Source organism: Sceloporus occidentalis, unplaced genomic scaffold (genome assembly GCF_023333645.1).
Source record: "Sceloporus occidentalis isolate IW3139 unplaced genomic scaffold, rSceOcc1.0.p SCAF_466, whole genome shotgun sequence".
Taxonomy (NCBI): Eukaryota; Metazoa; Chordata; class Lepidosauria; order Squamata; family Phrynosomatidae; genus Sceloporus; species Sceloporus occidentalis.
The window spans coordinates 18,278-33,352 of NW_028317446.1; the positions used below are offsets into that span (position 1 = coordinate 18,278).

General features: G+C 42.5%; 1 protein-coding gene across 1 annotated transcript in view; it reads left to right on the forward strand.

Annotated features, from left to right (window-relative positions):
* The first annotated feature begins 9,953 nt into the window (after nucleotides 1–9,953).
* The window catches only part of LOC149271733 (kinectin-like), a 41,462-nt gene continuing 36,340 nt past the window's right edge, over nucleotides 9,954–15,075 (forward strand). Inside the window, exon 1 of the mRNA XM_089507163.1 lies at nucleotides 9,954–10,476. Within this exon, the coding sequence (XP_089363289.1) occupies nucleotides 9,954–10,476 (523 nt within the window). The remainder of the gene's footprint in view (nucleotides 10,477–15,075) is intronic.

The window sequence follows — 15,075 nt, forward strand, 5'->3', positions numbered from 1 at the left end:
ACATGGTCCTCCTGATCCTTGTGTAGGATTCCGTGAGAGAACGGAAAAGAATCATGGCTTTAGGTCAGTTCCCATACATAAGTGAAATCTCCGAGGAAGATGCTCAAGGTATTCATTAAAAATCCAAATGTCCCAGGACGTCATTGCACCTCGAAACAGATTTTTTTTTTGTTTGTTTTATCTTTTAGATAAGCACAGGGTGGGGCGAGATTGAAGGGAAACCTTGACAAATGTCCCAGTGGAGAGACGGCTATTGCATTTAAACTTGTATCTCGTTCTCCAGCCGCTCGTTCAGTTGGAGTTTAGGATACATGAGTGACATTTTACATAATTTTATCTACAGACAGAAGTATTGTTTGGGTGAGTAATCTACACTTTTTGGAATAGAGAGTATTCTTGGCTGTAGAAAAGAGAGAAGGTTGATCTTGGATGGGTCTGGCTGTTAAACCACCGAGGCAGTAAGACAAGGGTTACAGTAGAGTTGTGTAATTCATACGCAAGGAGACTTTAAAGAACTATAACTGATTCAACTATGCATTATTCAGGGCCAGTCCAGGTCTTCCTGCAGCACATGTTCACTATGGTTGGACCTTCATAATATATAGCAGAAGCTGAAACCACAACTGGCCGGCAAATTCTTGCCAGCTCACTTTTTGACCCCCTCGACTTCTGAATAAAGGTCTGACCCCAGTGAGCTGTTACTGTAGGACGCCTGGCTGGCCCTGTGTGATGTATAGCTAATAGTGAGAATTCGTCAGACTCTTCCCTGATTCATTTATGGATTCTCCAGGCCAGCTCAGTGTTTAATTTGCTGTATTATAGAATTTATCCAATCTTTATTATGTTTGACAGTTTCAGATCACGCAATAGCCACTTTCTAGTGTTAAAATGTCCTTGGTAGTATGGTGGGACCAGCTGCATATTAAATGACGCAGAAATAAGTAAGAAGTCAGATGGCTGATTTTAATATACGTGATAATAACATTTAATATGCTGCGTGTGACGTGTCGATGTGACCTGTGTCACTCCTGCATACTGTCATTGGGCATGCAGTGCTTACTCAATGCCCCACCCTTCAAAGAATGGCTCAAGGGCACAGTTTCATAGTTTAGATGGCAGATTTTTATAACTTTAATGAGAGATCCAGATGTAAGTCAATGATGGGAAATAAGAATTTACGAGAAAAAAGCCAAAAATACTAACGGACTTAGTTTAGACTTGGGAATTGTTTAGTTTTACTGTGGGATTACTGTGTGACACCTGTACTTGGTGGTTTTATAGCGTCTGCAGAATAAGCGGGTTGTGTTTTTAATGCATTCAAAATCCTTTAATAATGGTAAAAATGCTGCTGTTTTTTTGTTTGCTTTTGTTATCTTTCAGTCTTTTACCTTTTCATTGCTCTTTTATGGTACACACCCAAAGGAGTGTCTCTCCCGCACTGGATTAGGTTCAAAGTACAGAACTCTGTGAGCTCACCTGTAAATGTATATGTGATTTTATATATATCTATAAATATAGAAAGTGCACAGTCTGCGAACTTTCAATATTATCCCTTTGTCGGTTGTACGCACATGAATATAATAGAACAGACATTCACGTTGCTTTACCAAACTCTGAATTCTGCTAAACCCCTAGTCCATGTCTGGTAAAATGGAAATTCCAGCCATCATCTGCACTTTAATGGATGTCTTAGCTGCATGGTCCCTTAAAATTTTTTAGGGTTTCCCTTTTCGGACTCCCATGTGCACATATAGAAAGTACTCCCATTCATTTCTGTGTGAGTGGTTTCCAGTTGCTAATTGGTTGCTTCAAGCAGCAAATCAGTGACAAGAACCAGAGAGAGAGGTTAGGAACAGAGTACTTTAACCCCGATCTCACCGTATGGATGTACCTGTACAGTCTGCATTTTTTTGTCGGACAACCTGGGCCACCCCTGACAGCAGAAGCTGGTATCCCTTCCTGCCCAACGATCGTGTGTAACGCTACATTCCCTTCTGGTAGGCATCGTTGCTGTCACAGGAGGACAGGAAAGACTCAGCAGCGTCTGTCCAGGCCTTGCTGGGTACTTCAAGTCTATGGAACTTTAGTGATCGGTGCAAGTGGAAAAAAAAATTATAAGTATAAATAAAAGTGAGAAATAAAAAGTATAACAGCATGGTTAGCTCATTGATGTCATCACTGGCAAAGATTAAGGATAACAATAAATACCGTATTGGCTCGGATATAGGCCGCCCCCGTATATAGGCCGCACCCTAAAAGTTTGGTGCTTTTTAAAAAAAAAAGTTTTTTTCTTTAAAAAAGCACCAAAAAAACATGCTGCCACTGTCCCCCCCCCCCCCCCCCCCGTGATATGCTGCCACTGTCCTCCTCCTCCCCCTCCGAGATATGCTGCCACTGTCCTCCTCCTCCCCCCTGAGATATGCTGCCACTCTGCCCCCCCCTACTTACCAGAGCAGACTCCCGGGTGTCTTGCGGGGCCGGCGGGGGGCATCTACGCAATACGCATATACAACTTCTGGTGCCGGCACTCAGCGGATGTGCCGGCACCGGAAATTGTATACGCGTATTGCGTAGATGTCCCCCGCCGGCCCCGCAAGACACCCGGGAGTCTGCTCTGGTAAGTCTTGGGGGCAGAGGTAAAACGCATCGTGCGGACGGTCACCGGCTGCGGCTATGCGGGCAAACAACCTCCGCAGCCGGTGATCGTCCGCACGATGCGCTTGGACAACCTCCCGTGGAAAGTGCTGGCAGGGGAGGCTGTCTGAGCGTATCGGAGAGTAGGATGCGGGTCCGCTGCGGGGGATCTTTATCCTAACCCCCGCTGCCTGCCCGGCGCCCGGGACTGCATGTCGGGCGCTAGACCCCGAATATAGGCCGCACCCCCACTTTAAAGACTTAAAGTGGGGGAAAAAAAGTGTGGCCTATATTTGAGCCAATACGGTAAGTGCCAAAAAATAAAAAATAAGTAAGGAATGGACGTGGCCCTCTAGAACATAAAAATATATATGTGGGTTATGTCTGTAATCCTTATCATTGCTCCCCTTTGTTTAAAGGCATACTACCAGGGAAATATGGCCTGATTTAATTTATCATGAATTAAAAAAAGATGCCTATGCATTTTACTCTGATTTTGAAATATGACTAAAAAGTAAAATGTGTACTATGTCTCTCGTGAAGTATTAGTGAGTTGGACCTCAGCTGTATGGTATCTTTTTTTTTTTTTTTTTTTTTTTTTTCGGTTTCTGTATCTGCTTAGAATGCGGAAGTCTGCCTTAGGAAATCAATCATTTTGGCCCACTGTTTTCAAGAGACCTGTTTAACATTGTATTTATACAGTTCAAGACATTCTTGAACCAGAAGTTTGTGTCAATATATTATATATAAATACCAGACAATGATTGTTTGGACTCTTTCTGCTCAGAGTAACATAACCTTTCTGTTTGCCGCTGTAACAAAATTGGAATAAATGCAATAATATGAGTGTTGCATGTAAGTACGGGGGGGGGGGGAGGAAGGGTAGCTAATGGGGGGGCAGCATTTTAAACTTCGCCCCCGGGCGGCATTTTGTCTTGGGCTGGCCCTGGTCACACACATCATTTTTGTACCACCATGCTGGTTCTTAAAGAGACAGTCCAGCCATCATTTGCACTTTAATGGATGATAGATGAATTTGGAGACCCCCCCCCCCACATGTGCCGTATTCCCCACCTGCAGTTATTCTGTGAGTCAGGGTCACTTGGTGTACTTGCCGACCGCAGCGGCTTGAACAACATCACAGAGAAGGTCCTAACGACACCCACCCGGCATGCATGGCTCGTGCTTTTGTTGATGTCGGTGTAAGTGCTTTCTTGCCCCTGATTGGCAGCGGGATGAATCGTCGGGGGACGTGTTACAAGCTGCAGCTTCTCCCTTTTTCTGTATCATGGTACTGATCACTTTACCTTGTCATAGCTGGCAAGTCACTTTCCCTTATGAAGGAATCGCTTACCAGTCGATAGAGGTGGGAATTCTCCACCAGAGATCCTGTTTCTCTGTGCTTTTATGTAAAATATATTATATTATGTAAAATATTTCACATTCAATTACGAGGATTCCCTGCCAGTCAGACAATGCTGAATTACTGTCATTTTAAATGCTCAGTCGGGGCTCGTTCTGTAAATGCTCAGTCGGGGCCACGTAAATATTTTGAATGGCCGGGTAAGGCGTTGAGTCATCTTTAACCTTCACTTGGAACGTAATTGCCTCGAAGCGGAGTAAGGAATGTGCAGCGTAGCGAGAGTCCGCACTACCTGGCGCAGTAATCTGCGAGCTAAGCCTTGTTGGAAGGTATTTAAAGGGAAGGGCCAGGCGTGCAGAAACCTGCGGCTGCTCATCTGATCATTATTCCATTTATCGTCTAGTCCGTAACACCTAGATGTCAATACGATACAGTTTAATGTAATTCATGATGGCTGGGACTTTCTCCCTTTGCTGCGTGTGTGTGTGTGTATATAATATGTATATAATATATACCTTTTCTATGTGCTTATATTTTAAGTAAATAATCTGTGCTTGGTCCCATTTGGGGTCCCGTATACCAGGCAAGACTTAAATTGTTAAATGTGGACCAGTGCCTTTTGCGCCCCCCCCCCCCCAAAAAAACCCCCAATGGTTTTCTAGCCACATGTGTAGGTTGGCTAGCTGGAAACAGGCACATTTGGAGCATTTATCTGGGGAAAATTGCGTTCCTTCGTTGGTGTATTCTGCGCGGGTCACTCCTGATGACTGAATTGACCGGGGAGGTGAGCTGCTGAACGCTCTAATTCTGGCTTAACATGACTAATTATAACAAACCTGATAAGGAGATACATGAAGCTGAGCAGAAATGGGTATTTCAGGGCATCTCTTTACAACTATAACCGTAACTCCTAAATATACCGAAAACCTGTTGGCGTGAATATGCTCTTAAATGTAGGATTTGACCTGATCTGCTTTTAGTCCCATGTACTGTGATTTTTTTTTACAGATTAAAATAAGCAGCATGACTATTAATAACCCACCTAAAGTGTCTACTATAAGGAGAGTTAACATCCTGCTGTCATTATCTACATACTTATTCCTCCCTACTGAGTCTTCTTTCTAGATGAGAAGAAAGAGTTTGGACTGGGAACTCATTGCATAATGTTTTGTTAGATCTTAACATCCTGGAGATGCTTTGTTTATAACTTTATCTATGAAACAATTAACACTGATTAGTTTCCATTTATTCAGTTATGTTAAATGCCCAGTTATTAGGCCGGACCTCTTATGTGTAATGTCTTCAGGTTTTGTTAAAAAAAAACAAAAAAAACAACTATATATATATATATATATATATATATATATATATATATATATATATATATATATATATATACACACACACAAAACATTAATTTTCGTCACAGGGCTTGACAAATTTGTTGTGAATCTAGGCTAAAAAAGTTAGGAGCCAGGATTTTTTTTTAAACTAACAGTTGGTTAGGAGTGATCTGATCATCATCAGCCCACTTACTAAACTCACAGCATTTGACCTGGAAGCACCCTGGACTTTCAGGTCAGTGCTGTTTTTTGTTGTTTTTTTAATATTTTTTTTGATATATATATATATTTTTTAACGCTTTCAATGCTGATGTTCCATTGGAGCACAGCATTGACTGATATTTAACCCCTGCAATGCCATGAATGTGTTATACACAATTGTGGAAAACACGGGGTTAACGCTGCACTGTCGCTCTCATGGAGCGATCAGGCAGCAGGGGGGTGTTGGGGCTGTCCCCCTGTCCCTGAAGCTGCCTCTGGCAGCTGGGAAGCAATTGCTGGTCTATAGACCAGCCATTGCAGGGGGGGGTAGTCTGATGACTGCTGTAGGCTTCCATGCCTATAGGAATCATGAAAGGGCTTGTGGGGGCTCGTTTTTGCTGTTGCTGGTCTGCCTGGGCTTCCAGGCAGACCACCAGCAGCAGAGCCCCTTACAAAATGGGAATTAACCCCTAAATGCCACGATCGCAGCATTGAAGGGGTTAACGCTGCACTGTCACTCTCATGGAGCGATCAGGCAGCAAGGGGGTGTTGTGTCAGGTCCCCACACTCATGTGGAGACCGAAGAACCCTCTCCCCCTGTCCCTGAAGCTGCCTCTGGCAGCTGGGACGCAATTGCTGGTCTATAGACCAGCCATTGCAGGGGGGAGTCTCTGATGACTGCTGTAGGCTTCCATGCCATCAAAGGGCTTGTGGGGGGGCTCATTTTTGCTGTTGCTGAGACCACCAGCAGCAGAGCCCCGTACAAAACGTGAATTAACCCCTAAAATGCCGGGGTTTTTGAAGGGGTTAACGCTGCCCTGTAGCTCTCATGGAGCGATCAGGCAGCAGGGGGATGTTGTGTCAGGTCCCCACACTTGTGAGGGGACCCAATCAACACTGAACCCCCTTTCCTGAAGCTGCCTGTGGCAGCTGAAAACGCTATTGCAGGTTTTCCTGCAATCGCGGTTTCAGCCTACAGGATCACTCTGTGGGAGTGATCTCAGGCTCGGGGTCGGGCTCTGAGTGGCAGCGCTGTCTCCTGGGCATTTTTTTGTGGATGTAAGAGGCTGACAAACTCCTAGGCGCCAGGACAAAATTCTGAGTCGCCATGGCGACCTGGCGCCTCGGATTTGTCGAGCCCTGTTTTATCATATAAAAAAAGTTAAGTAACCAATGGCCATAAGGAATGGGAAGGGAACATAGCCCCTTATAAATGTCCCTGCTTTTGCATCTGTGCTAGGATTCTGTGTCTTTGAGCAGCCGTTAGAGAGTCTTGGTCCTCCTGGCCTTGATGACCAGGTAGTATGAAGCCCGAGGTGCTTCCCCCGGCTCTTGGCTGGTAAATGATGAGAGAATGGTTTCTAACGCCAGCCGGAGGGCTCTGTTTTACTGTTGGCATTTTCAAGGGGACACCGTGTAAATTTAAAGGGACCACACAACTATAATGTGCGTTAAAGTTCATTTGTATCAGGTCTTTACTTTTATGTGGCTAAACATATAATTTGTTATTTCTAGCATATTTCCATGGTCATCGTGTCCTGCCTTTAGCACATTACCAGTAGCTCCGCACATGTAATCTGGGAAGCCCATGTCTGTTAGTGGCGTGAAACTATATTTGACGTCAGCGGTAAGGTTTCTAAGAATGATCTCCTCTAAATGACTTTGCTGTTGCGTCTGATGAAATTTCTTTGTGCGTTTCCAAAATAGTCACTAAATCCTTCCAAGCTACAAAGTCTTTTATTTGAATTCTAATCTCATTTTTGATGGGTCACAGAAAAATCACCGCTCCTAATAGCTCCCTGTGACAAAGCTGGCTTTGCTCATTAAACTCTTGAAAATGTTATTGTCGGGCTTGAGCAGAAGTCAGAACTCTCTTACTAAACAAAATCTTTTTGTCGGTGTAATTTTTTTGGAGATATTTAGTTGAAAAGTTCACGACCTGAGGACCATAGTTGATGGGGCAATGCCAACATCATCCAATTTCCAGGTCTTGCCCTTACAGAGGCTGTCTGATCCAATCAAAAACAATCGGCAACTGAACAATAGGGCCAAGATCTCCTTGATATAGAGGCATAATCATCTTGAGCCTAAGAACATATGAGAAGTTGGTTACATGGTGTATGTACCATTACATAGTTGGGTCTTCCAGCCATTTCAAGACGTTGAAGGGTCCGAAGCTGCCCATTGAGTTGAAGTGCTGTGCGTTGAACTGGATATCGGCTACTTGATTGTGTACGTAGTATGCATGTCTCATACCGGCACGTGACATGTGTGTCTCAGAAAATGTAATGAATGCAGGTTGCCGGAAGGTATGATCTGGTTCTTGACAATGAAGCTTACGTTCCATAATCTTGGTATCCGCAGCCAGGTATATGAAGAAGCGCTTAGTTAGTCTCCAGTGCTGTCCAGGTAAAAGCACTCTGACTTCCCCCATTGGGTACACTTTTGATCTGTAAACAGCTTTGCATATGTTTAAAAGTACAGAGCTATAGATGTGAGCATGTCGCGGAAAGGGTTAAACATTTTCAAAGCACGGACAACAAAGTATTTGGGGAATTGTCTAATACCAGCTGAGATTATTGGGTAAAAAAAAGAAGCAACTTTACCCAAAATTGTGTTTTTCTACTCGTAACGTTGGGTTAAGCATGCTTGTAAAAAGAACTGCAGCTTTAAACTCCAAGAGCGATACGACGGCAGAAGCAGCAGCAGCGTGTCTGGAATGGAAAGTATTTACCTAGAGGGCATTTGGAATGTGGAGATTATGGTGTTCAGCAAATAGTCTGATTGGATCAGGGTAATCAACTGAAGAGCAAAAGAACTTTGTTATGGCTGAGTTGCAGCTTGTTGGCTTTCTCCAGCGTGCTTTTCTTGTTTTTGAAAGCAGAGACTGGCTAGTGAGGCTAGAGGGAGGATAGTGCCTTTATACTACATACCGGGGATAATACCTCTAACAACCCACCATTAAAACAAATAATAATTGTGTTTTCTTACTATAGAATGACTCCCGACCACCCCTATAATTTGGGTTGCTTCTAATATTCTACTTGGACGAGCTGTACCCTGTGGGCTAATGCTTTTTTGGGTCTGACCTGAAATGTGTTAAATAACTTGACGTGATATATAATTATTTTTTGTTTGTTTCCTTGCTGCTATGGAGATTTTTACATTTGTGTTACTGGCACTCGACAGGCTTATTGCTATATTCCACTTAACTACCATTTACTTAATAGTGACGATCGTATCTCTCCTAACAAGTAAGAAGGTTAAAGCCCAAAAATCCCCCTTAGTGAACAATCGTTATCCGCTCAATCAAATCTGTCCTTTTGCTATTGTCAGTTTTCATATCGTATTCCCCGCAGGAATGTTGACCGCAAAGTTCATGAACTTCGTTGCAGAGTTCCACGTTCTGATTAAACTTATCCGATTTAAATCGGCTTAGCTAAATCAGCCCGTGTTTGCACATCAGCACTTGTCTGGGTGCATTTGATGTAAATCAGGAAGATGCTTTTCCTTGTTCTTCGTAACGCGAGCAGCGTTTGGCCCTTTTCTTCAGGAGTAATAAAAATAGGACATTCTAACACATCGACCAAAATGTCCAGGCATTTTTTTTTAGATATAAGATGGCCTTGGGTGTGATGTGGAACACAGTGGTTGTTTCATGGCTTTGTGTGCCTTCCTTCCTTGATAAGTTGCTTGGCCACCAGTCATTTGCTTCATTTATGTTCAGCTTTCTCTGCCCCTGAGCTCTGCTGGTGCAAACTGTAGTTCTGTTAATCATGAAAGGGATCGCACAAGCATGTCTAGGCATTTAATTAGGCCTCATAACAAGACCATTTAGCCATGCACTCATGTCCGAGTGGACAGTCATCCAGATAAATCATCTCATGAGCCTCCCACTCAAGCTTTTACATGCAAAGGATTTCTGGATCTTGGCTGCCGATTCTCCGGGTTTTTGTCTTGACAACATAAAACGTCCTGTAGGGAGGAGAAACAATTCGTAAAGCAACTTTATATTCTGTAATTAAAAAAAAGTTTGTTAATCCGGGACTTTAATGTCCAAGTCACAGGTGATGCAATTTTTTTGGAGACTGTTATTTAAAATGTTGTGGTATCACTTAAAAAGCTAATTTTCACCTAGAAATAGGTCTAGACAAAGCATTTCTTCTTCTTTATCATAGCGTAGAGTTGTTTTTTTTTTTTTTTATGTAAGAGAGGATTTTGCATATAAATCATTTGCTGAAATTTCAGTTTTCAAATTGATGCCTTTTTGAACAAGTCCATTGAATTTAAGAAGCAATGGATAGGTAGTTAAAAAAAATTATATGGAAACAGAAATTTTAGTTTGACACTAACTTATTTTTCTTTCTCTTTTTCTTTGTAGGAACGTAAAAGATTAGCGTTAACAAAGCACAATGGAGTTTTATGAATCAACATATTTCATTATCCTAGTACCATCGGTGGTCATTACAGCCATCTTCCTTTTCTTCTGGCTCTTTATGAAAGAGACCTCCTATGATGAAGTCCTTGCTAAGCAGAAAAAAGACCAGAGGCTTCCTCTGGCTAAAGTAGACAAAAGGAAAACCGAGAAAAAAAAGAATAAGAAAAAGGAGTCTCAGAACGGCAATCTTCACGAATCGGACTCCGAAACTGCAATTCGTGAGTTTGTTTTAGGAGATGCCCTGTCTAATGAGGAAGAGCATGTAGTTCCTACACCTGTTGCAGTTGATTCGCTTGCAAACCTCAGGGAACGCAAGAAGAAAGACAAGAAGCAGTCAAAGTCTACGGCCGAGGAACCCATTGGGAAAGAGGTCAATGGCACCAAATTTCCTCCCAAGAAGGCTGAAACCGTTCCCGTTGCAAAGCAACCAACACCACCTCTTGATGTGTCTGGATCCAAGAAGAAGCAAGGATCAAAGAAACAGAAAAATGGAAGAGGTATTCTTAAAGGATTTGTTTAATTTGTTAAGTCATACCTTATTGGCTAAATGATGAATATTGGATTGCAATCCTTTGAGGCTGGCTACGTCTCTTATTTGGGTATAATATGCCTGAAGAAAAGACCCTGATAGTCTGGAAAGCCTGCAATCCATTTAGGTCTCTTCTTTAGGCATATAATCCAGTATACGTCTGTTAACCGATAAAGGTATTATCTTTCCCAAACTTGCTTCCTCTTTCTTGGTTAATGCGGTACACTGCTATACCTTTTATAAAGTTGGAACTCATGAAGGGCTTAAACGCAGCCTTGTGGTTTCTGGGTTTCTATTCCCCATGGATTTCCATAAAGAACCACTTGGCTGCCCAACTGTGGATACTGGTTAGTTTGGATGGTTTGTAGAACAGTCTGAATGACCGTCTTTCTAATCTTTAGCTATCATACTTAAACAGCTAGATTTAATGCGCGGAACAACTACAGTTGAATTTGTAAATGTTTTCCATTTTTACACTCCGTGTGTGTGTGTGTGTGTGTGTGTGTTTGGCCTGTCCTGTTTCACTTCTCCAGGATTATGCCCAATGTAGGTCTTTAAGGTAGACGGTCAGTAGGGAGCTGCAGGCCCAGGTAGAAGGTGGCATGGCTAGCGACGACTTGCAGGTCCGGCAAGAGAGAGAGAGAGAGAGCGCGCAATACTAATACATTTGATCTTTTTTGTGCATTTGTTCACACTTGTGTCTTATGTTACCTAAATATTATGAGCCCAGTGTCGATCGGTGAGTGTGTTGCTGTATTACAGACTGGGTTGTGTTTCACAGCCTTTCACGTTCTTGTTAACACATTGAGTGCCATTTTGCATGTCTGTCTTTTACATCCCTGCATGGCACTGAATGGGTTAAGCCCGTAGAAATATTTCCCCATATTGTTTAAGACTGAGAACTGGAACTGAAAGCCGTTCTATAATCGGGGAAGTGATACTGGAGGCTTTGCTTGGAGACCCGGGGTTCCCTGAAGTTCACATTCTAACAAGTAAAGAAACATATCTTTCCTAAATTGCCATTTCCTTTGCACTATATGGTAGTATCTTAAAATATTTTTGAAACTATGTTCCCTCGGCCCCTGTTGACAAGACTATTTTTAGTGAGGGCTTGAGGTTGGTTTGTTTACCGAAGACGTTTCCTTTGGGACGCGGTTTAAGCGTGGAGTGGGCTGTGGGTTACGGAAGCGTAATTTCACCGCTAGAGCAGCTCTGATTCTGACGGCTTTCGAAATAGAGGAGCACAAAGCCGTGCTGGCTTTAGTGGCTTCCCGGGCGCCTCGAGTGTAAAGCAACCTTTAAATCTGGTGTGCAGCCTGTAGTATAATATCTTTGGTCATATACAGATCTGATTTGGAAGTAACTCTTCGGACATGCTGAAGTAGCTCTGTATTCCACTGAATTCAATAAAAACATCTAAGGCTTTAAGTCAAACAATCTGTGCGTCAAAACCTAGAATGTGCCAATGATCTCTGATAACCGAGGTGCAAAGAAGATTAATCCCCAAATCCCGGCGTCTCACAATTATATCGAATATAAGCAGCGTATTTATAAATAACTACATTTTTTTTAAATCTGTAAACACCATCAGGTAACGTCTACGTAGTCACTATTTTTTTTTTACCATCATGTTATCTCTGCCCTGCTCTGTTGCCGACATGGTTCAGACAGCCTTTGAGGACAATTTCAAGACCGGAAATGAATTGGATAATGCTGGCCTTGCCACAGTCTGCCACCTGTCTGATTCCATAAAGTACAGTTCTTTTAAACATCTCCTAACCAGTCCTGCTGATTGTCAATCAAAAGCACCAATTATATAGGTAGTGTTAATAAATCCACGTAATTACACTAACTCCACTAAAGTTCCCCTTTTAAGCCGGTTTATAACGAGGCTCGTGTGGTTCATCTTTAATGCCTAAAGAGCATGATAAAGATTTCCGCTTGTGGTATCCGCAAATACGAAAAACAAATCTACTAACGTTACAATAACGTGTTTCCTGCCACTAAGTGACAGAACGTGAATCATAATGATTTAGGATGCTAGTGCCCCGTCTTAAGATTTACAGCTCGTTAGAGCATTTCATTTATTAAGACAAGACGAGCCGTCGCATGCCTGGGCAATAAATACGTCCAGACTTTGTTGAGCAGGAATTCTGATGTTTAAATGCTGGAACGGACCGGCTTCCAAAGGCTTTGCTGGAATCTTTGGCATGGAGACCTGTTAGCAAGATCACATTATATACAAATAATACATGAAAATGGTAAAATATGAACAAATGTCCCTGACAGGTTTGTGAGAGCCATCTGTCGTAAGATATCTTTTAGTTGGAGTGTGTTCCTCTCTTCATGATAGAAGAATGAATACCGTGCCGGGGTACTGTTCCCCAGGACTGGCGCATAGCAAATGTTGTGCCAATATTCAAAAAGGGGACAAAAAGTGACCCGGGGAATTATAGGCCTGTTAGTTTAACTTCTGTTGTGTGTAAACTGTTTGAGGGTTTCCTAAGAGATGCTATTTTGGAGTATCTCAATGAAAATAAGTGTATGACTCCATATCAGCATGGGTTTACAAGGGATCGGTCCTGTCAAACTAACCTGATCAGCTTTTATGAGGAGGTGAGCTCAAGACTGGATCGGGGTGAATCGCTGGATGTCGTATATCTTGATTTTTCCAAAGCATTTGATACGGTGCCACATAAAAGGCTCGTACATAAAATGAGAATGCTTGGGCTGGGGGAGAATGTGTGTATGTGGGTAAGTAACTGGCTCAGTGATAGGAAACAGAGGGTGGTTATTAATGGTACATACTCTGAGTGGGTGACTGTTGCTAGTGGGGTACCACAGGGGTCAGTTTTAGGTCCTATTCTTTTTAATATATTTATTAATGACCTTGTAGAGGGATTGCATAGTAAAGTATCAATCTTTGCAGACGATACTAAGCTCTGTAACGTGGTTAACACAATAGAGGACAGCGCACGATTACAAATGGATCTGCATAGGTTGGAGGCTTGGGCTGGGATGTGGCAGATGAGGTTCAACACAGATAAATGTAAGGTTATGCACATGGGGAAGAAAAATCCAGGCTGGGAATATGTATTAAATGGGAAAACACTGGGGACGACTGACATGGAAAAGGACTTAGGAGTTTTAGTTAACAGTAAATTTACCTGTAGCGACCAGTGTCAGGCAGCTGCTGCTAAGGCAAATAAAATCATGGGGTGCATCAAAAGGGGCATAGATGCCCACGACAAGGAAATAATTCTACCCCTGTACAAGTCACTAGTCAGACCACACATGGAATACTGTGTACAGTACTGGGCACCAGTGTACAAGAAAGATATAGTGGAGCTGGAGAGGGTTCAAAGACGGGCAACCAGAGTAATAAGGGGAATGGGAGGACTACAGTACCCAGAAAGATTATCAGAATTGGGGTTATTTAGTTTGGAAAAAAGACGGCTTAGGGGGGACTTAATAACTATGTATAAATATATAAGGGGACAGTACAGAGATCACTCCCAGGACCTATTTATACCCAGGACTGTATCTATAACAAGGGGACATCCTCTACGGCTGGAGGAAAGAAGGTTTCTACACCAGCACAGACGGGGGTTCTTTACAGTAAGAGCGGTGAGATTATGGAACTCTCTGCCAGAGGAAGTGGTGATGGTAAACTCAATAAAAGAGTTCAAAAGGAGCCTGGACGTGTTTCTTGAAAGCAATAATATTACAAGTTATGGATATTAGATTAATAGGGACAGAACGTTGATCCAGGGATTTATTCTGATTGCCATATTTGGAGTCGGGAAGGAATTTTCCCCCTGGTATGGGGCAATTGGCATCTGCTTCATAAGGGTTTTTTGCCTTCCTCTGGATCAACACAGTAGGGACACAATATGTATATAGGTTGAACTTGATGGACTTTGGTCTTTTTTCAACCTTATGAACTATGTTACTATGTTAAATTCTACATTCTTCAGTACTATACATTATACCTAGGCAATGGTGTCTGTGTGTGTGTGTGTGTGTGTGTGTATATATGCGTATATGTATGTAATAGATATATAGATAGATACACGCGATGGCCATGTATAAAGCATAGTTAAATAGGTCCTTTTTGGAAGTGACCAATAAGCGGGGGGTATGAGGAGGCGGAAGCAAACTTTGGGACCAGATTCTGCCACAGAGCTCATCTTCTATGGGGTTGAGGTTTTAAGCCAAGAATGATACTGCCAAACGAGAAACACAAGCTACAGGCATCTTAATTAAATGGAGTTATGCTACATGATGAGATGGTACCTGTTTAAAGGGACAATAAAGCCTCTTGGAAAACCTGTTGTAGTAACTTTTTCTAGAACAGAATGCTTTTTTTATTTTTATTTTTAGTATGTCATGCAAAAGCGGCTCCAGCAGCAAATACATATGTCTCCCCTGAGAAGGCAGAGAACATAACAAGAACCTGTTAATGAGATCCTATGGAACCCCCAACCTAAACTTAATAACTGTACTCCGTTTATATTACGTTTATTTATAAAGGGCCGGCAGATTCCGCAGCGCTGTTACAGTCAGT